This window comes from Leptopilina heterotoma, unplaced genomic scaffold (genome assembly GCF_015476425.1).
Source record: "Leptopilina heterotoma isolate Lh14 unplaced genomic scaffold, ASM1547642v1 Lhet_36, whole genome shotgun sequence".
NCBI classification, from domain to species: domain Eukaryota; kingdom Metazoa; phylum Arthropoda; class Insecta; order Hymenoptera; family Figitidae; genus Leptopilina; species Leptopilina heterotoma.
In genome coordinates this window covers 925566-948604 of record NW_025111040.1, presented here as the reverse complement: position 1 = coordinate 948604, position 23039 = coordinate 925566, and the positions used below count along the sequence as shown (strand labels likewise).

General features: G+C 24.2%; 1 protein-coding gene across 3 annotated transcripts; it reads right to left on the bottom strand.

The window, feature by feature from the left end:
- Nucleotides 1-1926: 1926 nt before the first annotated feature.
- LOC122505564 (sodium- and chloride-dependent transporter XTRP3) lies at nt 1927-22762 on the bottom strand. Of its 3 annotated transcripts, none has more exons than XM_043617274.1 (13): nt 22240-22762; nt 20753-21249; nt 6301-6533; nt 6203-6223; nt 5737-5958; nt 5493-5603; nt 5149-5390; nt 4896-5046; nt 4627-4828; nt 4391-4550; nt 4153-4315; nt 3852-4052; nt 1927-2354 (listed from the first exon to the last, which is right to left on the bottom strand). In XM_043617274.1, the coding sequence occupies exons 2-13, from the start codon at nt 21000-21002 to the stop codon at nt 2220-2222; spliced, it is 2091 nt and encodes a 696-aa protein (XP_043473209.1). In that variant the 5' UTR covers nt 21003-21249; nt 22240-22762; the 3' UTR covers nt 1927-2219. The 3 variants fall into 3 exon arrangements, with proteins under 3 accessions (XP_043473209.1, XP_043473208.1, XP_043473210.1); XM_043617275.1 differs by lacking the exon at nt 22240-22762 and adding an exon at nt 2907-2967 and having other exon boundaries at nt 2220-2354; nt 20753-21363; XM_043617273.1 differs by lacking the exon at nt 22240-22762 and having other exon boundaries at nt 20753-21363.
- Between the last annotated feature and the right edge of the window lie 277 nt (nt 22763-23039).

Genomic DNA, 23039 nt, shown 5'->3' with positions numbered 1-23039 from the left:
TATAATTTCAGACAAAAATTTATCTTGAAAACATGAAAAAGACATAAAATTTGGAAAAATCTGGAAAATTATTTTTTTAGTGTTCTTACATCTGATTAAATTCACAGTGCTGATAAAATTAAAAATATCAAAAACTCAACAATTGATAGTTTTTTTTATTTAAAACCAAATATTTGGTAGAAATTAAAAAAATTATTATTTAGATAAAAGTTATAGTATTTTTAATTCTTGATGAATAATTTTTTTCCAAAAGTTTTTTAATACAAAAAAAATATTTTATTTTGAGAAACAAATAGCAAATATTGCTTCTACATTTTTTATTTGTTTAGATTATATTCTCTAATAAAGATTCTTTGTCAATAAAGTTTATAGCAGTCGATATCTAGAATTCATTTTTTTTTAAATTTAATTCGTGAAATAGTGTCTAAAAATTTTAAAAGTTTTGCAAAACTACGTTTTTTTTTAAGTCGATAAGACAGTCTTTGATTTATATTTATTTTTCTGCATTAAAAAATGATTATGCATTTTATTTTTTTCTTTACGTAACAATTGCGCATTCAGGTTGAAAAACTTTTTTTTAAACTTTTGGTCATCCCGAATTTTTGTTTTTATATATAGAATATTTTTTATCGCAATATTCGACGAATCTTATACAAAGAAATAGCACTTTTTGTAAATTACAAACATTGATAAAAGTAATTAGCAAATTATTTTACAAAAAACAAAATTTAGCACATTTCCCTCTCTATTCGAACAAAAATTTCTTTTTTTCTGATATAATTTCATTTTCTGACGTTTTGATTTATTTTTATAATTATTTCTGATGATTTTAATGAATTTAGAAATAAACTTTTTTAATTGGATTCAAAAATCGGAAATTGAAATTCATTAATTAAATTTTTTGTTAATTTAATGCGACTTAAATTAAAGTATAAAATATTTATTATTAATTAAAGCGAACGCAAAAAATCTGTTTTTTTATTTCTGTACTGAAACGTTTATTTTTAATATTTTACTATCGAGAGAAATAATTATAATAATCAAAGTAACCGAATATTTGTTTTTAATACTTAAAGATGCAATTCAAGCGACAAATTTTGAAAAATAAAATCTCGAATTAGAAAAAATATTATTCATTTACTTCACTTTTAGTAGAAAAAATATATTCTAAAAAAATTACTGTCTAAAATGAATTTCTAAAGAATAATTTGAATCGAAAATAATGAAATTTGATTTTTATGTACGAAAATTTCGCAAAAGGCATATAGACCACATTGACGCAATGTTTTAATTTTAATAATACTATTTATTAGGAAACTATTGCCCATTCTCTGTTTTACTTTATCTTTTTTTTTTAGCGAAAACTATCCCTAATTGGCAGTTTAATTCTCATTCAATTAGTTTACTCATTAAACGAAATCTGATTTTCGTCTTTTTTTGTTTGTCTAATTTACAATTTACAGAAGCTTAAAACTAACTTTAGTTCTAATTTCATCAACATCCATTAAAATCACTCTCAATAATTAAATTTTAATTTATAGTTGATGAAGTTAGACATTAAACCTGTCAAAAGCTTGCAGATATACAGAACGTATACATAAACTTTTTATTTCTTGGTAAAAAAAGAATTTGCAAATGAAAAAAAGGAATAAATTAAGAATTATTTTTATTCTAATTATTTTAATAAAGTTAATATATTAACATTAACTGTTAATAAATACGTCTAAATAAATATTTGAGTTTCATAAATAAATAAATATGATAATAAATAATATATCAAACTATGGTAATAATTACAATAATAATAATAATAATAATATTAATAATAAAAAGAAATATTGTTAATAATAAACCTAATAATAATGTTAATTTGAAGAAAAAAAATATTTTTATTTCTTTTCGTTTATTTTGCGAATCATAATTTTTACCAAGTTAAAAAAATATATTTTGTTTTCATTTGAAAAATAAATATAATAGTTTTTTTTTACATTTTAGTATAGTCTAGGGGGGGAAGGGGGTTATAATAAATATTTAAAATAAATATAGAGATAATGTTCTGCAAACTTCGCGCGCATTTACATTCCATTCATCTTCTTTTTTTTTTACTAAATTGTTAATTAAAATTTGACGCACATTCTAAATTTCTAAAAATTAATTCTCTCATTCTCACGTTCTTTCGTATTTAATTTATCGGAAGTACGAGAAATTGAGCTAGGAAGTTAGAAGTTAATAACTTTCATTTCGAAAGCTTTACCTCTATCTTTCATTCGAGGGGGTGCATTATTATCATCGTCACTATCGATATTTTCATCTTCTTCAGGAAAGTCTTCGAGTCGATCTTGATAGTCATCCAACTGTGGAAGGAAATTTTTTTATTTTGAGAAAAAATTTTTGTACTAAATTAAATAGATGGTACTTTAAATCTTAATGAATGTTAAAATGTTAATTTTTATTAGTTTTTTTTTTGGTGGAAGTTAATGGAAGTTAATTGTCGAATATTGTTAATGATGGAAGTTAAGAATGGAATAGTTTACTAGATAAATCTTGAATTATTTTAATAGATAAATCCAGTTCTTTGAAATGTTAGTTATGAATGAGTTGTTTGGATGTTGCGCGCGTTTATTAGAGGTTGGAATAGTCGTTTTTTTAATGGTCCCCAAGTAACGAGCGCAGCATTTTTTTAAAGATAAAGTGAAAATATTATTCACTTATAATGTTATTTATAAGAGTTGTAGGATTTTATTCTAAACGAATGGTATGATATCGATTGACGTGGTACATGATTCTAAATTGATTTTATTACTTGAAAAAAGCGGTGTGGATAAAAATTTTTCACTTGATACAATGTTGAATCTAACTAACATGAAGTTTATCTAAACATTCTCAAAATAACTACAACGACTCACATGTACGGTAGCTAAGCGGATACCGACGTTAACCACAGACAGGGGTTGCTTACCCATACATCTGTAGATCACATTTAGGTATTGTAAATATTACATTGTAATAGAAATTTTAATAATTGCCAATTTATTATATATCCCAAAATTTAATTATTTTATGTTTATTCCTTTGGAATTTGAAAAATTCTAACTACTGGATTCTCATTATTATAAACAACTCAATTTTATCTTTTACTTTTCTTTTTTGTAAATTTTAGAGAATACTCTGTATGGTTCATTAAGATCACTATATAATTGGTTAGACAATTTTTTTGTTAACATAGAAACAGGGCTCAAACCAGTGAAAGTATTTAAAAATACGGACTTTACGGACCAAAAATGGAAAATTACGGATCAATTACTGACAAAAAAAATAAGAAATTAAATTATTATTTTCAAGAATTTTTAATTAAAATTCTTCTTTAAATCTTCTTTTTTTAAAAAGAACTGACTTTTACGGATTTTTAGCAAATTTACTTTAAGCAAATCTTTACGGGATTTACGGACCTAGTTCGAGCCCTGTAGAAAGCATTTTTTTTACAAAAACAAAAAGCTCAAGTGTATTACAGAAGGAAATTAATTTAAAGCTGTGTTTGTGTATTTACAACTAGCAACAGAATCCATTGTTAAAAGTACATTAATTGCTATTTGAAAAAATGAACAGAAAATAAGGTTTGTGACTCTTTTTGAGAGTTGAAAATCCATTGCAGTATGAACTATGCAGAACAATATTTATCTAAATATACTCTGGCGTGTTTAAAAAAATTAACTTTTGGATTAATATAATTAATATAGTTAAATATATAGTAAATTAGTAATACAAATAATAGAAGATAATAGTAATAAAAAATAATAGTTATAATTTTATAAAGCTAAAATAATTAATCGAATTTCGTATTTGATACTTACATCGACATCACCCATCATTTCTTTAGTTGATACTGTGGTGTCGTTTCGACGAATACTTCCATGATGAATGTCGACATCAAGTTTCGTTAATTGGAACCTTCGCATGAGAAAAACAACAGGAATTGGCGCGATCCCTAAAAGAATGATTCCGACTCCAATTGCGAGAACCCAATCCGGATAGATCGTTAATTCAGTTTTGCCCTGTAATAAATGTCAATTTTAAATGAATTGTGATTTTTTTTTTGACTCGAAGGATATTTTTCGTAAGGGAGAATATAGAATAAATATTTGGCTCTCTTACCAAGGCAGCAACCCAAGCTGGATATTTTGGTTTATTCATGATCATTTGCACAACACTAGCTATCAGAATGGCAACCATGATTATTGGGGCCAAAAATCTCCATGTTATCTGCCAGTACCATCCTGGTCGGTAGCCAGTCATCTCCTCAATATCTTTAGTGAATCTAACAAATCATAAATTTTCATTGAAAACATGATTTCAGAATTATTAATATAATTAATAGAAATAATAGAATTACTTTTCATGTCCGTAGACGAATATTAGGGCCAACATTTCCATAAGTGCGACCAGAACAAGACCAATTGTTCCTGCAAAACTATCGAACATTGTTAGCCAATATTCTCCAGCTCCCGTGCAGAATATTAGACCCACGAAGAAACAGATGATGCAAACAACACCTAAAAATTGTTGTTGTTAGTTTAGTATCAGTTTTGTAAAAGAAATCCATTGGTTGACAATTCGGTATACACTAACCAGTCATGTACTGCTTCTTGACCCTTTTGAAAAGATCTATTTCAAAAATAACGCACAGCATTCCTTCTAAAAGTCCGATTTGTGATCCCAAACCAAGTGCAAGGAGCATTAGGAAAAAAATACAGGACCAAAATGGCGCACCTGGAAGTTCGACTATGGCTTGGGTGAAAACAATGAATGCTAAACCTGTCCCTTCTGCGGCCTATTAAAACAACGATCGTAAATTTTCTAGAACAATTTTGAGAAGCAACAAATTTTTTATCACTTACATTATTTAGTTGCTCGCCCAAATCGCAAACATCGAGACTTAAATTCATCGATGAATTGAAATGTTGTACAGCATTCTCGAATTCAGGCGAATGAATTGAAATCGATGAATTTGAACTCAATAGTCCAGTGTTGATTAGTAGATTTTTGTTACTGAAAATATTTTCTTATTTTATTCCATTTTCTTATTTCTATTTCTTATTTTACTTGCAAACATATTTTATTTCTACTCTAGGGCATTATTAAAATTCTTACCCCTCGAGACATTTTTCCACATTGCTCATTGCCTTGAAACCCAAGATTGCAAAAATAACAACGCTTGCGTAAATTGCAGTAAAAGCATTGCAGAAACTCACGAGCAATACATCCCTGACACAATTATTATTCACCGTGTTGTAACTTCCAAAAGCTATCAATGATCCGAATGCCAAACCAAAACTGTAGAATACCTGCGTTGCAGCATCCAACCAAACTTTTGGTTCCAACAATTTTTCCACCTGTACAACAATAAAAAACATTGTTCCCCCATTAAAATTAAATATTGAAGAATGTTCAAAATTGTTGTAACAAATAATTGCTTGTAGATTTTTGAACAGTACCTTTGGTGTGTACATATGAGCCAATCCGGCTCCGGCGCCCTTTAACGTAATCCCTCGAATGAAGAATATTGTGAGGACCAAGTAGGGAAACATTGAGGTGAAATAAACCACCTGCGAATCGATGACGACGAATATTAAGTTGGATGAAATTGCCTCTTGAAGGAAGCTGGGAAGAGAAAAGAATTCGGCGACTCCTTGCATTCGTGAAATGATTGCATGAGAGACGTCAAATTTTTATACATACCTTGCCCGACGATTGTATTCCCTTCATAACGATGCAAAATACGACTATCCAACTGATTAGTAAACATATAACTATCCACCATTTTAATCCTTGGCCATCATCAATTGTTGGTGATGCATCAAGTGTAACACGATACCAAAAATAAGCGGTCTCCGAACTCTTTGCACATTCTTCGACCGGTTTTCCATTTATCTCTGGACAGGAAGCCCATAATAAGGGTTCCTGTAAAATTACAATTCATCATTTTTTTTTATTTAAAGAGACATCCTAACCTTTGGGCAAATCCATGTTCTTAAAATATTTTTGAAATATTATTTGTCGGACATGAAACGTTCTAAAAACGAACATTGTTTTTTAGAAAAGCATGGTCTTTTGCCTAGAAGGTATTTTTCTTTAATGTAGCATAAAGGCTTTTTTGTTAGCCTTTTTTTTAGATGTCACTAATGTAGAGAAATTTAATACTTACACCAAATTTATACGTCACAGCCTGGTGCAGACATAAGAAAAAGAAATTAGTTTTCGTTTATGACAAGAAAATTTGTTAGGGGTGTCAAAAATGATTACCTGTAATGAGTTAAAGAGATAGTATAAGCACCAGGTGATGATTACATTGTAATAAAGCGCCACGAAAAATGTGACGATACATGCAGCCATTCCTATACCTCCCAACCATGGATGTACAGTGTTCCATACGCCTAGAGAACCTTGTCGCATTTTTTGACCGAGACCCAATTCAATTAGGAACAGAGGTATACCTTCCAATATGAGCATGATGAAAAAGGGGATGAGGAACGCTCCTAAAAATAAGAAAGAAAAACCAAATCATAGTCTATACTAATTAATAAAAAGATGTTTTATGTTTATTTATTTATTCAAAATTATTAACGGGACAACAGATAAATTAAATTTATTTGGCCTAAAAATTTCAATATTCTATACTAATTAATAACTGATTTTTTTTGTTTCAGATGCAGATTACTCAGTACGATATGCGGACTACTTTAATTAGTGTTAGTTTTCATTAACTTCGGGAGTGTTCGAATTTATTTAAAATCGCGATCGAAGATGTTTTTTTGTTAGTGATCAATTATAGGGTAGTTTTTTCTGTTTTCCTAGTATCGCGTGTGATTAAATAAATTTTAGGAATAATACGATCGAAAATGGAGTTTATCTTCAACGTACCAGAAGGTGATCTCGCAGTAAAAGCGGTAAGTTTTTATTTAATATCAATAATTTTCTATTTATATTACTATATTTTTGATCAAAAAAACCCTGTTTTAGACGATTTACAAAGATTTTATAAATTTCCCTGAATTATTCCTAATTTTGATCAAAAATATTTACTCATATTCTTAACCTGCTAATAATATCAATTTTAAATTTTTGCAAAATTCCATTATTTTCTAAATTTTAATTTTAAATTCTTGAAAAATACAATTATATTTCAAAGTAATTTTTAAAAGTAAAGAAACATAGTTCTTAAAAATGCAAAATTAAATTTAAATTGTAATAGGGATTTAACTATCTTCAAAAGACTATTTTTTCATAATTTCTAAATTAAATTACATTCAAAAGTTGAACAATTTTTTAAAAATAAATATTTAAATACTTATTTATTTTTCAAAAGAATTAAAATATTTTATGTGGAATAGAAATTCAATTTCCATTTAATTTAAATAGAAATGAATAAAACTTTCTGAAAATTGCAAGTGTGATTCTTCTAAAATTCAATCATTTATTTGGTTAAATTTTTAAATAAAATATTTAGAACTTTAATCATTTTTTAGGAATACAATAAATTAACAATTTTTTAAAGTAAAAATTCAATTATTATAGAAACAGTTTTATAACAATTACAATTTTCAGCGATTTCAATTTAATAATCTTTTGAAATTTAATTATTTTTAAAAATTCGTACTATAACGCTTTTAATATTCAATTATTATCTAAAATTTTAACCCAAATTACTTTTTGAATCATTTCTTAAATTAGAAAGTTCAATTGAAATTCAATTATTTAAAATTGCTTAAAATTTAATTCGTATCTTATAAAGAATTTTATCAAACATTTTAAAAATAATTGGATTTTTGCGAAGAATTTTATTAAAGAATTTTTAAGTAATTAAATTCTTGTAAAAATTCTATTATTTGGGAAAATAATTGAATTTTTGCAAAGAATTTCATTGAAATTTTTAAAAGTAATTGAATTCCTAAGAAGTATTTTATTATTTAAAAAAATAATTGAATTCTTGCGAAGAATTTTATTCAAATTTTTTTTTTATAATTGAATTCTCTTGAAAACTTTATTATTTGGGAAAATAATGGAATTCTTTTACAGAATTTTATAAAAATTTGTAAAGTAATTGAATTTCTGTGAAGCATTTTATTATATACAAAAATAATTGAATTTTTGCGAAAAATTTTATTAAAAATTTCTTTTTATAATTGAATTTTTGCGAAAAATTGTATTATTTGGGAAAATTTGGTTCTTGTGAAGAATTTTATTCAATTTTTTAGAAGTAATTGAATTTCTAAGAAGTATTTTATTATTTAAAAAATAATTGAAATCTTGCGAAGAATTATATTGAAATTTTTTTTTTAATAATTGAATTCTCTTAAAAATTTTATTATTTGGAAAAATAATTCTTTTACAGAATTTTATTAAAATTTTTAATAGTAATTGAATTTATGAGAAGCACTTAAATATTTACAAAAATAATTGAATTCTTGCGAAGACTTTACTTCCAATTTTTTTTAATAATTAAAATCTCGTGAAGATTTTATTATTTGGGAAAATAATTGAATTCTCGTGAAGATTTTATTATTCGGGAAAATAATTGAATTCTTGTGAGGAATTTTATTGAAATTTTTAGAAGTAATTGAATTCCTAAGAAGTATTTTATTATTTAAAAAATAATTCAAATCTTGCGAAGAATTATATTGAAATGTTTTTTTTAAATAATTGAATTCTCTTAAAAATTTTATTATTTGGGAAAATAATTGAATTCGTTTACAGTATAAGAGTGCGAAGCCTAAGAATAATTTCTTTTTCTGAAAAGTATTGAATTTCATTTGATTGTTATGCAACGCATTGGATCAAGATGTGCTGCGCTCGTTTTAAAATGTTAGCGGAGCGCGTGAATCGATACATGATCGTTTATACGCGCAGAATCATTAAAACGCGGATAGCTGATTTTGCGCAAGCCATTTGAGTGTCACACGTTTTTGAGAATAAAATTCTAACCCCAAAATACATGTAAATTTCATTTGCGCCGAATCGGAATTTTTCTCTGGTTAAAATTTCCAAAACGCTTCGAAACATGCGCAAATGGATTTTAGCTTGTTTCTTCTTTTTTGCCTTAAAAAAATTTTTTTTTAAATAATTGTTACTGAAGGTACAAATTTAGAAATTGTAGTAATGAATGTATAAAATAGGAAAGGGGGAAAGGGTTAAATTCACGTGTCCTTGAAAATAGACCCTAACCAACTCAATCCTTTTGAAATGTACTTTTCCTTCCGCATGCCATCTTGCTACCCCCCCCCCCCTCTCCCTTTAACAGGCCAAGCAGCCAGACTGTCTCGTATTGATCCAGCAACGTACTCTCAAACTTTCTCACTCTCTTCTCATTCTGATATTTTATCTCCTTCTCTCTCTCTCTCTCTTATTCTCTTTTCCTCCTGAACAACAAACTCACAATGGAATTACTTTAGTTTTGCAAAGGGTGAAAGGGAGCGATGTAGAAGTTTCTAGAAATTCCCTTCTAGTCAAAAGATAGGAAAGGGAGAAAAAGACAAGGGAGGGTGAAAAAAAATTTCCAGATCGGGAATACTGATGAATTTAATCGAATAATGCATTCGCATTAATTTTCTGTGACCCATAATTTTTTTATCTGATAAAAAATAGTATTGACATCTATTTTTGTTACTCGATAGTCTTGTTTTTTTTTCTTGAAATTTCTACAGGGTTGCCATCAGGGAATTCAGGGAAATTAGAATTGGTGAAGGAAATCAGGGAAAATTCAGGGATTTTTATTAAAAGTACGGGAAAAAATTTAATTTTTAGAATTTATATGAAAATTCTGAATTTTGGTGTTTTTTTTTATTGCCTCATAAACTATGAAATTGTCAAGAATTCTAAAAAAAACTTCATTTTTTTTATTGCTGACAATAATTTATTTTTAAATAACTTTATTCTTAAAGAACTATCATAAATTTATTACTTAGATATTATTTAATGAATAATTTTACTTAAAAATTTCAAAATTAATTGGATTTCAAAAGAGTTGCGTTTAAAATCTTTATAAATAGATAAACTTTAAAAGTTTCAATATTAAATTTTAGAAAATTTCAATTTTTAATTACTTTAAATAGAAATTTTAAGAACAACTGATTATAGAAATTCAATTATTTTCAAAAGTAATAAACTTCTTCGCATAAATTCAATTATGTTAAAAAATTTATAAAAATTCTCGTCAAAATTTCAATTATTTTTATAATTAATAAAATTCTTCTCTAAAATTCAATTGTTTTCAAACAATCAAATAAAATATTCTTGGCAAAACTTCAATTATTTTTAAAAATTTTCATTTCCATTACTTTTAATATCTGCCATTTTAATAAAATTTTTCAAAAGAATTCAATTATTTAAACAAAATTTTTATTAAAATTTCACAGGAATTCAATTACTTACCAATTTTTAAATAAATTTCTTCGCACCAATTCAATTATTTTTAATTATTTAATGAAGTTTCTCGAAAGAATTCAAATATATTCAGAGAATTTTAAAAAAATAGTTCTTTAAAATTCAATTATTTAAAAAAATTTGAATAAAATTCTGCGGAAGAAATCAATTCATTAATAATAATATTTTTTGTCAAGAATTTAAAAAATTTTCATAAAATTCTTTATAAATTAAAAAAATTATAATAAAATTTTTTATTTTAATATTTTCGTAAAATATAACACTCTTCCTAGTAATTCAAATTATTGTCAAAAATGTTTGTAAAAATTATCGAAACAATTCAATTATTTTCGTAAAAAATAAAATTCTTCGAAGCAATTCAGTTATTTAAAAAATTTTAATAAAATTCTTCCCAAGAATTCAATTCTTTTCAAAAATAAACATTTTCACAGGAATTTAATTATTTAAAAAAAAATTTAATAAAATCCCTCGTCAGATTTCAATTATTTTCAATTTTTTCATAAAATTTCTCCATGGAATTGAATTATTTTCAATTTTTTAATGGAATTTCTCCATTGAATTGAATTATTTTTAAAATTATTTTAAAAAATTCTGAGAAATTTAATTATTTAAAAAAATTTTAATAAAATTCTGCACAACAAATTAATTATTATCATAAATAATAATATTTTTCTCCGGAATTCAATTATATTCACAAATAAAATTCTTCGCAGGAATTCAATTCTTTAACAAATTTTTTTATAAAATTGGATGCAAGAATTCAATTATTTTCATAAATAACAAAACTTATCGCTGAATTTAATTGATTTTTTCAACGATTTTAAATAAAATTTTAGAAAATTACATTTATTCTTAAAATTTTTTTAAAATTCACCGAAAGAATTCAATTATTTTAAATATTTTTTTATAAATTTCTTGATAAAAATTCAATTATTTAATAAATTATTTATATTTTTGTATTTAAATCATCATCTTACACTTGAAGTAATTCGTAAATAAATGTAATAGAACATTTTTTTGAGTATCTAATAATTTTTGGAGTCAAGCAGTATATTCTTCAGGGTCAGGGAAAAAGTCAAAATTTTGTCTGGAAATCAGTGAAAAGTCAGGGAAAAACAAATAATATAAATTTTTGGGGCAACACTGTTCTAATTCAAATTTATCCTAAAACATTTAAGAAAGAATTAAAAATTTTTTTTAGTACTTTAGTACTAAATATACTTCGTATTTTTCGTACTTTAGTGCTAAATACAATTTCAGAATACACACGTTTTTTGAAATGTCAAACAATTCTCTTTTTTATTGAGATTAAAACCTCAGAGAATGAATGTTTTTTGATTGATGCCTCAAAAAAAAGAGAGATTGCTTTTTTTGGTTCAATAGAAAATTTCACTTGTTTGATGAAAAAAGAAATCGATTTTGAGGGAGGGGGGAGAGAAGGAAGAAATGAAGGATCAAAGTAAAGAGAATTGGATGAAAATTCAACGATTTAGATGATCCCTAATGGTATATATTGGTATATGTATGCATATATATATTTATGACCCTAAAAAAAACCTCTAGATAACAGTAACACTCTTTCTTTCTTCTTCACATCTCTTAGTGTATATAATAATAGTTGACATATGTGGCTTTTGAATAGAATCGATTTGAACCTAGTTCAGAAATGATCCTGTTGTGGAAATTTCCACTGGAACATGAAGATTCGATGCTTCCCCTCCTTCTTTTTTTTTGCCTCATGCATGTCATGAAATTCTATTTTCATTAAAGGAAATTTCCACGAAATTGCGTGGTACCAAAAGTTTCTTCAATCGATTATAATTATACTCCTTTCTTCTCCCATATTTTGAACAATCATAAATGATATTTCTTAGGTCTATTATCTGGGTCACGCGAATATTATCATTTATCTTTTGCGGTATTAACCTTGCATTCTATATATCACTTTTTGCGCAGTTTCTTTTTATTATAATTCACCTTGTTTTTATCTAATTTTTTCTTTGTTGAATTTCCTTGTTTTTGAACATCGAACTCTTGAAATGTAAACTTAGTTAATACTATATCTCGAGATGAGACCTCGGATGAGACTCAAGTCTATAATTGTTTTTGAAAAAGAAAAATAATAAGACTATTATTTTGGCTTCAAAATTAAATTATTTGTAAGTAACTGTCCTCTAACAAGAGGAAAGTAAGAGTAGGAGAAAGTTTATTTCTTAAAAATTTGGGTACATAAAAATTGGAGATGAAGAACCCTGCAGAAAGTATATTAAAACTTTTGGATCCTAGTCGATTTTTCTATTAGTTTTTGAATCAGGGATACCACAAAAAATTAATTTTGCTTTTCCCTGACTTTTCCCTGATTACCAGACAAAATTTTCACTTTTTTCCTGACCCAAAAGAATATTCTGATTCAATCTCAAAATTATTAGATAATCAAAAAGAATTTCACATCAATTCAATTATTTAAAAAAAATGTATTAGAATTCATTGCAAGAATTCAATTATTTTCATAAATAATAAAATTCTTCGCAGGATTTCAATTATATACAAAAATTTTAATAAAATTCTTCGCAACAATTCAATTATTTTTATAAGTAATACAATTTTTCACATCAAATCAATTATTTAAAAAAATGCAATAAAATTCGTTGTACGAGTTCAATTATTATCATAAATAATACTATTTTAATAAAAGTCTCAAAAAATTCAATTATTTAAAAGAAAATTTAATAAAATTCGTTGTAAGAATTCAATTATTTTATTTTCATAAACAATAAAATTCTTTACAGGATTTTAATTATTTTTAATACAATTTTAAGTAAATTGTTCGAAAAATGTAATTAATTTCAAACATTTTATTTAAATTCTTCGAAAGAAATGAATAAACAATTATCAATTATTTTTAATTATTTTTTGCATAAGATCCTGGAGAATTTTCAAATGCATTAATGTTTATAATTCAATTTTACGAAATTTTGATTATTCGGATATTCTTCAATTAAATATTTATTTCGATTAAGTATTTTTAAGAATTTTAATAAAAATTTATATTATGATAAAATTATAAATATTATATTATAATTTTTATAAATTATAAAATTCTTGCCAAGAATTCAATTATTTTTATAAATTGTAAATTTTTTTGCAAGAATTCAATTATTTTTTTTTTAAATAATAAAATTCTTTTCAGAAATTCAATTATTTTTAATACAATTTTAATCAAATTTCTAGAAAAAAAGTTAAGTATATTGCAGTTAATTTTAATAAAATTTCTGTAATGGATTCAATTATTTTTAAAAATAGTAAAATTTTTTTAAATAATTCAATTATTCTGAAAAGTTTTTAATAAAATTCTTTGTAGATTTCAATTATTTTTAAAAAGTTCTAATTAAATATGTAGAAAATAAAAACTTGAAATAATTTTCTAAAAAAATTCAATTAAACTTTTTCAAAATACAATTATTTCTAAAAATTCATGCTACAATACTTTTAATATTCAATTATTATCTAAAAATTTAATTAAAATTCATTTTTAAAACCATTTTTCTTAAAAAATTCTACGAGATTTCAATTATTTATATATATATATATATATATATATAAAAATGAAAAAAATTATTGAATAAATGAATGTTTCTCAAAATTGAATTCTCATAAAGAATTTTATCAACAAATTTTTAAATAATTGAATTTTTTTGGTGAATTTTAATAAAAATTTCTAGAATAATTACAGTTTTCTAGGAATTTGGTTAAAATTCTATTTAAAATAATTGAAATTCTGCGATGAGTTTTATTATTTCTGAAAATAATTGAATCTTTTTAAAAAATTTATTATTTATGAAAATAATTAAATTTTGGAGAAGTGTTTTATTATTTTGAAAGATAATTGAAATTTTGACGAGAATTTTTTTAAATTTTTGAACATTTCTGCAATTTGTAAAAATCCTTGACTTTTCCCTGATTCCCCTGACCAATTCTATTTTCCTTGATTTTTCCCTGAATTCCCTGACGTGTGATAACCCTATGAATTTTTGAGTTTTCTTTGGATTGAATAAAAAATTTTAAATTCAAAATTTATAAGAAAATTGACTGGGACTCAGAAGTAATTTATTTTTTTCGGGGTCTTTACCAATCAAAAAAGTTCTTTTCTAATTTTTCGTTTTTAAAAACATTGCAGACTTCAAAGAGAAGCGTCTTATAGATTGTATTGGGTTCAAAGGAAAATTTTATCACCAAAAGAAAAAATTTTGTTGCAATTAAATATTTTATTTGGAACAAATATAGATGTTAGTTGATTCTATAAGACGAATATAGTTTTCTTTAAGCGAAAATCTATAATTGGTTTGAGGAAACATGTGAGTAGGGATAGTAGAATTTTCTTGCAGTTTTGGATTCGATGTGTATTTCTATTTTTTAATATTTTTTGAATACTATTCTAGAATTCGAATATTTTAGTTTCTAAACATTCAAACTTGACGAATAGATTATTTATTTATTGAAATTACACGGGCAGTTAATGCGCTATTATAAAAAATTTAGATTTTTATTTAAAATTTTATTTTTTAAATCTAGATTTTTCGAATATATTTTTTGTTTCTCGTTAGTTTATTTATTCTTTGTGTACTCTTGCTATAAATCTCGATCTGATAACATTTAATAAGTGAATATTTTTTTAATTGACGAATAGGAATAGATTTTTCGAATATACTTTTTGTTGTATGTTACTTGCTATAAATCTCGATCCGATAACATTTAATAAGTGTAATTTTTTCAGTCTAGTAAAAAATTGTTGACAAAAATGACAAGTTGGTATTAAAATTTGTTTATAGGTTCATCAGTTAAAATTTTGAGATATTGACGAATAATAAAATGAGATTGATATTTTTGGTATTGAATTAATTAGGAATTCATTCCCTTATAATTATATTGTCATTATTTTTTTGTGAGAAAATTGGGATGACATCGTCAACGACGATGCAACGCAACAGAGTACACACATTGTCGGTCGATCAATACTGACAATATGAAAAGGTCAGCAGCACTTACTGCATTACATACTTTCAAATATAATCATTTGTTACGTTGCACGTCCTTGATGACGTAGAATAATATCATCATTTCCGTTTTCTTCAAGAGCCTTCACGTATATACTATATATATACGATTCGACTTTTAAATCGGAAATATTAATTGTCACTTATCACTTTACTATTCATTTTAGTTTCTCTAACTATTCTGAATTTTTAATACATTCTACAACTTTTTTATCAGTTCATTAAAATTTATTTCTCCGTCATTTAGTGAATAATTTCAGAATTTATTTCTCTTTTTCTCTTTAATAAATATTATTCGTTTATCTTTAATATAGTATATATTTGTTATAAATAATCTTCAATAGACAAATTTTACAACAGAATTGATAGTTAACAATACTTTTTTTCATTTAATTTTAAAAATTTATTTAAAGTTAAACTAATGCCATTAAGGAAGGAGTGAAACTTTTATGATTTAGAGAAGCTTTTAAATATGCTTTTCAAAAATAAAATAAATAAATTTCTTTTTAATAATGAACAAATTGAAGACTGCAAAAATAAACGAAGTTAAAATAGACACTCGGAATTTTTTGCCCTCACTGTTTGTACATTCCAGAGTTATTCGTTGTCTTTAAAAAGATATGTTCTCAAAATAAAATTACATTTCATGAATAGCGAAATATATATGTATTTTTATTTATTTTGTTCAATAATTGTTTCTTAATTTTGTTAAAGTTATGAACCAGAATTGTTTAAATTAAAATTAAATCGATATTAATTAAAAAGTAGATTTAAATTAAATCGCAATTAACTAAAAATTAGATTAAAATTAAATCGAAATTAATTAAAAATTAGATTCAAATTAAATAGAAAATGATTTAAAATTGAAATGTAACACGTACCTAAGAAGCAAAAATTTCCAGGTTATGTTTGTAATTTTTGGAATAAAAATATACAAAGGGATCAAGTTTTAATATAAACCATTGTCGTTAAATTCTTCATCACACCTAAAATAATTTTAAAAAAAACCGATTTTCGATTTGTACAGTTAAGTAAAAATTTTTAATCAAGCCAAAAGTGGTACAAACATAACCTTCAAATTATTTGATTCTTACACCTTTTTTTGGAAAAGCATCACAAATTAATTTCGAATTAAATTCAGTTAAAATTAAATTTAGTTAAAATTAAATTCAGTTAAAATTAAATTCAGTTAAAATTAAATTTAGTTAAAATTAAATTTAGTTAAAATTAAATCCAGTTAAAATTAAATTCAGTTAAAATAAAATTTAGTTAAAGTTAAATTTAGTTAAAATTAAATTCAGTTAAAATTAAATTCAGTTAAAATTAAATTCAGTTAAAATTAAATCCAGTTAAAATTAAATTCAGTTAAAATAAAATTTAGTTAAAGTTAAATTTAGTTAAAATGAAATTTAGTTAAAATTATATTTAATTAAAATTAAATTTAGTTACAATTAAATTAAATTGAAATTAATATTATTAAATTGCAATGAAATTAAAATTAGATTAAAATTAAATTAAAATTAGATTCAAAGTTTAAAATTGTTCGATTTATGCAAAAATAAAAAAATTAATTTGTTTATCAATTGTGTTATTTGACAATTCCGTCTGTAGTAAAAAAATAATTCACGTGTGTATAAAAATACATTCGAAAATTAGAAGGAAAATTTTAAGTATAATATTATTGCGATTTTGTTAATGAATTTCAAGGTTGGGGAAAATTTCTTTCATTTCTGTCGCAAAATAAAGCAGATGAAAAAATTGCATATACTTTATTTGAATAGAAATATTCTAACATCTCGAGTTACCGTTTTATATATGTATATATGTACATTGCTTGAATCGCATTTCATCAATTTCAACGAGATTAGTGAGCGTACGTAGCGTATGTCATTGATACGTTGATAACGTCATAAACTGACACTTCAGTGATTGTTACATCTTCATACGGCTCTTGAAAGTAAATTTTCGTATAAAGATTTCAATGACAGCCTTTTTAATTTAACAGCAAAAAAGTTCCGTTTTAATTAATAGAAATATAAGTAAATTTTAATTATTCAATGATAAAAATTATTATAACAATTTTTTTTATTGTTTTTTTTCATTCATGATAACAATTAGTAATAATATTACTACTACTACTACTACTACTAATAATAATAAAAATTATTATTATTATTTATTTAATTTAAATTTAATAATAATTATTAATATTGTTAATAATAATAATAATAAATAATAATAATTTTTGGTTCAATCTAAAAATATTTAAAAAAATTTAGTTTATTTCGAATTTCCCGTTCCCACTTTTTTTTTTTGTTATTTATTGTTGTCGATGAAAAATGAGTATCAAAGGAAAATCTCATTCAGCTTTTTGATTGTGGTTTTGAGAAAGAGTGTGACGCAGCGAAATTTTATTCATCTTATCAGAGAAGAAAGCTCTCTTGATCTACGGTAAATCTCATTTCTCCCCCTTTCCCCCCCTCCCCAAGGGATTGTGTCTTGTAGCCTCTTTTTTTCCAAAAAAAAAAGAAACTAAAAAATAATAGTGTAAAACTGTGTGATAGGGAAAAAAAATTTAATTGCTCTGTGACCTTGACCCCCCTTTTCAATCTGATAACATTCACAATGATTACTACTATTGTAGTTTATTTGTCATTATTTAAAAAAAATTATAAATGACTTCAGTAGAAATTTTTTATCATAAGGGAGATTTTACACGTTTGATATAAAATTATAATTGGTAATTCAATATTTTTTTTTTATTTAACATCAAGATTGTAGTTCTTTTATTTTTTTTATTTATACTTTTTTATTAACATTCTCCCATAGAATATTGGGGGAGGGTTTAATTTTTTGTAAATTTATATTTTATTTTAAAGATTCTCGCGTTAAATATTAATTCTTCTTTTTTATTTCTTTCAAGATTCTCAAATTATTATCAAGGTGGTCACAAGTTTTAGTTTATCAATCTCCCTGACAATTTACTAACATTAAAATTATTTTCTCTGATAAAATTCTTTTTACAGGAAAATAAGTAAAATCCATGAAATTCAATAATTTCTAAAAATTACAATTATAACCCTTCCTGAATTCAATTATTTTCAATAATTTTCAAATAATCGTCATCTCTAAAAGAATTATTTTAAATAATTTTCTGAAAGTTCTTCTAGAATTCAACAGATTTAAATACAAAAACTCAATTTTTTATAATAATTGTAACTGTCCATGTTTTTTCATAAGTTATTAAGGTAATAATATTTTCAAAAAATTATAATAAAGAAATTCTTACAATTAATTTTTTAAAAATATGTTTAATAATTTTTAAAAGTTAATACTTTTTTAATTATAAACAATTGAAAAATTGACAAACAATTGAAAATTGATAAAATCATTTAAAAATAATTGAATTTTTGAAAAATATAAATAAAAATAATCAAATTTTCTGAAAAATTAATTTTTAAAAATATTTTAATGTAATTTTTCAAAAATATTTGAATTTTTTAAAAGAATTTTTGTACAAATTAAAAAAAACTAATTAATTTTTTGATGAATTTTAATTAAGAATTTTGCACATGATTTTTTTCTCCAAAATGTTAAAAATAATTCTAAAAAAAAGTGTAATATTATTTTTTTGTATGTAGGTATTTTTGAATTTTCGGAAATAAGTATAGTTGAAAATATTGAATTTTAAAAATTTAGAAGCTAATTAAATTAAAATTCTTCAAAAGTTGATTTTTAAAAATTGTAACAAAATAGTTCAAAAAAAAAAATTATTTATTTTTAATTATACAAAATTTTAATTATTCAAAAAGATTGTTATTCTATGGATATATTTTAAAAATTTAATTATCTTAAAAAAATGATTCAAAAATAGTTTTTGAAAGCTTTGCTTATAGTTATTTTTCGCACATTGGAAATCGAAATAAGTTGCATTATCAATTTTATACAAAAATTTCCAAAATCAATTTATTTGTAAAACATTTTTTTTTAATTTAAAATATCTTTATAGGTAAAAAAGTCCTATAATTTCTATTTGTTAATTACGATTTTTAACAAAAATATTTTAAAATTTTGTTAAAAAATTTGCATAACTTTTATTACTTAGTATAATTTTTAACGAAATTTCAAGTATTGTTAGAAACAAAAATTTTGTTTTTTTAAATTACCTTTATTAGAAAAACGAATTTTTAGAAAATGACCTTTATTAGAAGAAGAAAAATTAGAAAATCACTTTCATTGAAGAAAAGTTTTTTGGAAATTCACCTTTATTAGAAAAAAATTTTTAAAAAATTAGAATATACCTACGTTTTAGAAAAACTGTACCCCAACCATTTATTTCAATGATTCTCTCATTATTATTCAAGAAGGGGTTAAGTTTCCTTATTTATATTTTATTTTCAAGATTCAATTAAATATTCAGGGTGGATTAATTTTTCTTATTTATTAATATTTTATTTTCAAAATTCCGCCATTAAATATTCAGGGGGAGGGATTAATTTTTCTTATTTTATTTTTAAATAAAATAGAATATTGAAAAAAGAGGGGTTAATTTTTTTTATTTTTAATATAAAGAAGCGTTAATGTAAACTTTTTTTTTTATTCGTTTAAATATTTTAATATTATTGAAATACTAGAATATTGACATGTCGTGTATTGTGGTTTTTTTATAGCATTAATTGTTAAAAAGTTGGCAATTTCAATTGTAAATGAGAATATAAATTTATTAATTTATATTCAGAGGAGGATAAAGAAAGTTGAAAATATATTTTCAATAGTCTGCCGCGTCTGTTTCGTTTCGTGAGTTTTATTAATTAAAATTCTTAATAATTTTAATTTTGTATTAGAGCATCTGCACTTTATTCACCAACTGACATCCTGTATTATTGATTCTTTCAGACTGCACTCTCGCAATCTGGGTTACCCGAGAATCCACAAACCAGTTAAGGAATTGATTTCTCATTGTTAGAACTTTGATTATAATTTTTTGCATACAAATTTATTTTTTATTTAAGCCTTGATTTATTTCCTATTTTTTTTTTTTTGAAATTTTCAAGGTTCTTGGGAAATGAGCAGAAAAATATTTGAAGAAAATAAAATCTACAGTTTAAACAATAAAATAAGTTTTATTGTTCGAACTATGGATATTATTTTGTTAGATTCTATTATTAGATTTGACAATTTTTTCTATGGATTATTTTAGTTTTTGTTAATTATTTTTTTTTTTTTTTTAATTTTAATGCTAGTGTAAATTTGAAACTCACCGCCTCCATTTTGTTGACATAAATATGGAAACCTCCATATGTTTCCAAGTCCCACACTGTAACCAATAATACTGAGAAAAAACTGCAATTTGCCACTCCATTGTGCCCGATTAGCCTCCTCAGTTTCCTGATTTCTCGCATTTTGATTTGCTGGCACAACAATGGTGACATTGTGTCCACTGTGTAATCTACCTTCATTCAGGGGGGCCAACTCATGGCCGTGTTTTGAATTTTCTGGATTCACCCCCATGCTAATTTTTTTTTTTCTTCTTTTTTTGTCAAAGTGTCTTCTTTTGAATCCAATGGACTGCTTTCGTTTCTTTTTGTACTTAAAGAAAATCTTCCTAATGCTTCGCTCAGCGAGAGAATTTCGAAAGAATTATTTTTAATCCAAACAACGTGTATTTTAGAGTCTTTTAAAAAAAGTGCCTACTTTTTGAATTCATTTCAAAGTTCGAATTTTTTTTTTACACTTAAATAAATGCCTTGCTTTGAGACTTTGGAGAAAAATTTACAGAATAGGTTTGGAAATAATTTTAAATTCTTTTAATTTAATCTCCTTCTTTGTTTTATCAGAGAAGAATAATTTAAAATTCTTGTAATTTAATTAATTTAATTTTGCTTTTTTGTCTTATTAGAGAAAAAAATTTAATATCAAGTTTGAAAATTCAAATATTTTTACACTATTTTTTTGATTTCTTTTCTATTTTCAACATTTTCGATTCAGTATTTTTGAAATTGGAGTATTTGGAAATTTTCTTTATTGAATTGGAAAATTTATTTCAAATTTGCTTTTCTCTTTTGTTCTATTTGAAGAATAAAAATTTCAAGAAAAGTTCTATTCGGAAACTAGATTTTAAGTTCCACTATACTTCGAGAGACTATTTTCTTTTGTAACTGGAAATATTTTTATCACTTTTCAAACTATTTTGAGACTAAGTATGTTGTTATATTTTTGAGGAAAAAAATTTTGAAAAACTGAACTATTAATAAACTTTTACAAATTTGTTTTGTTTTTAATGTTTTTTTTTTCAAATTTTGGTTTAAAAATTCTTGTTGAAATTTTAAAAAGGAGTGAAAAATATAAGGTTTGAAAAATTTCACAATTAGTGACAAATTATAAAATTATTTTTAAACTTTTATAAAATGGTTTGTAGAACTTTAATGTATGAAAGTTAGAAAATTTTATAAAACTACGTTTTGGAAATTGAAGAAAAAAAAATTTGAATAGGAAGATCGCGAGTATGGAGAGAGAAAGTCTTATATTTTAATTTTCCACTGTTGTTTACTTGGGGAAAAAAACACGTGACACTAATTCGTTTTCGATTAAATGATTCGTTTCATCAAGGATTCAATTAAATTCCAATGTTGATTCACCTCGAAATTGAAATTATCTCAAAAACAGGAACACTGATTTCTAAGGCTGCAAAATTGCCACTGACTCTTAAAAAATTTCCCTTTAATTTTGTTATTTACAGATTTCTTACTCTTTTGTACATTTTATAATAAATTTTCTGATCTGATTTTCGTTTTTCTATTTTTATTTATTATTCTCATTTTTTTCTGCACGTATTTTTCTTCTTCTTCTTCTTCTTCTTCGTTTTATATTCTTGATCTGTTTCTGAAACTTTTTATTTTCATTGCCAGGGAAAATGAAAATTTGACAAAATATTCGTTTTCTGATGATTTTAAGTCATTAAATTGGAGAGGATACTGTCAAGATTCCGGCGATGAGTCGATAAATGCGCTAACCGGCAAAGGCGGTGGGATTAACTACTTGAATTTGATACTCTTGAGATTGTGTAAACTGGCGTTATAGTCGTTGTGAATGACAGCCGGTGTCAATTTTGAACCCATGTATGTCAATATTTTTTAACAATAGAAATTTTTTTATATTTATTTTTAAAAAATGCTAAGAGGCGTTTTTCTTTTATTTTTTGGAAAAATGTTTTTTCTTTATCTTCCTTTTGAAACGTCGCGACGTGTTCTGCTCGTTGGCCGATAACGGACTAAAGGGACCAAACCGTTGACGATTGATACCCCGGGGTAGGCGAGGAAACTCAGGGCCGGCTTCAGTTGCAATACAAGGGTGAATTTACGCGTTAGGGGTTGTTTTTTTTTCTTCAGAATTCTCTCTCTGAAAATAAAATTTTCGTTTTTGAATTTTTTTTTCATAATTTCTTCGAAAGTGGATGAAAATATTTTTAAAAATTATTTTTAGGTTCTTATCAATTCTCTGAATGTGATATAGATTAAAAATAACTAGATTAAATTTTGACTGACTTTT

Bases quoted from the DNA above. Each gene is read 5' to 3' on its own strand.
- LOC122505564 (XM_043617274.1), bottom strand. From the start codon at position 21,002: ATGGGGGTGAATCCAGAAAATTCAAAACACGGCCATGAGTTGGCCCCC. The intron at 6,224-6,300 runs GTAATCATTTTT...TGTCTGCACCAG, and splicing joins ATCTCTTTAACTCATTACAG to GCTGTGACGTATAAATTTGG. The intron at 4,829-4,895 runs GTAAGTGATAAA...TTGTTTTAATAG, and splicing joins TGGGCGAGCAACTAAATAAT to GCCGCAGAAGGGACAGGTTT.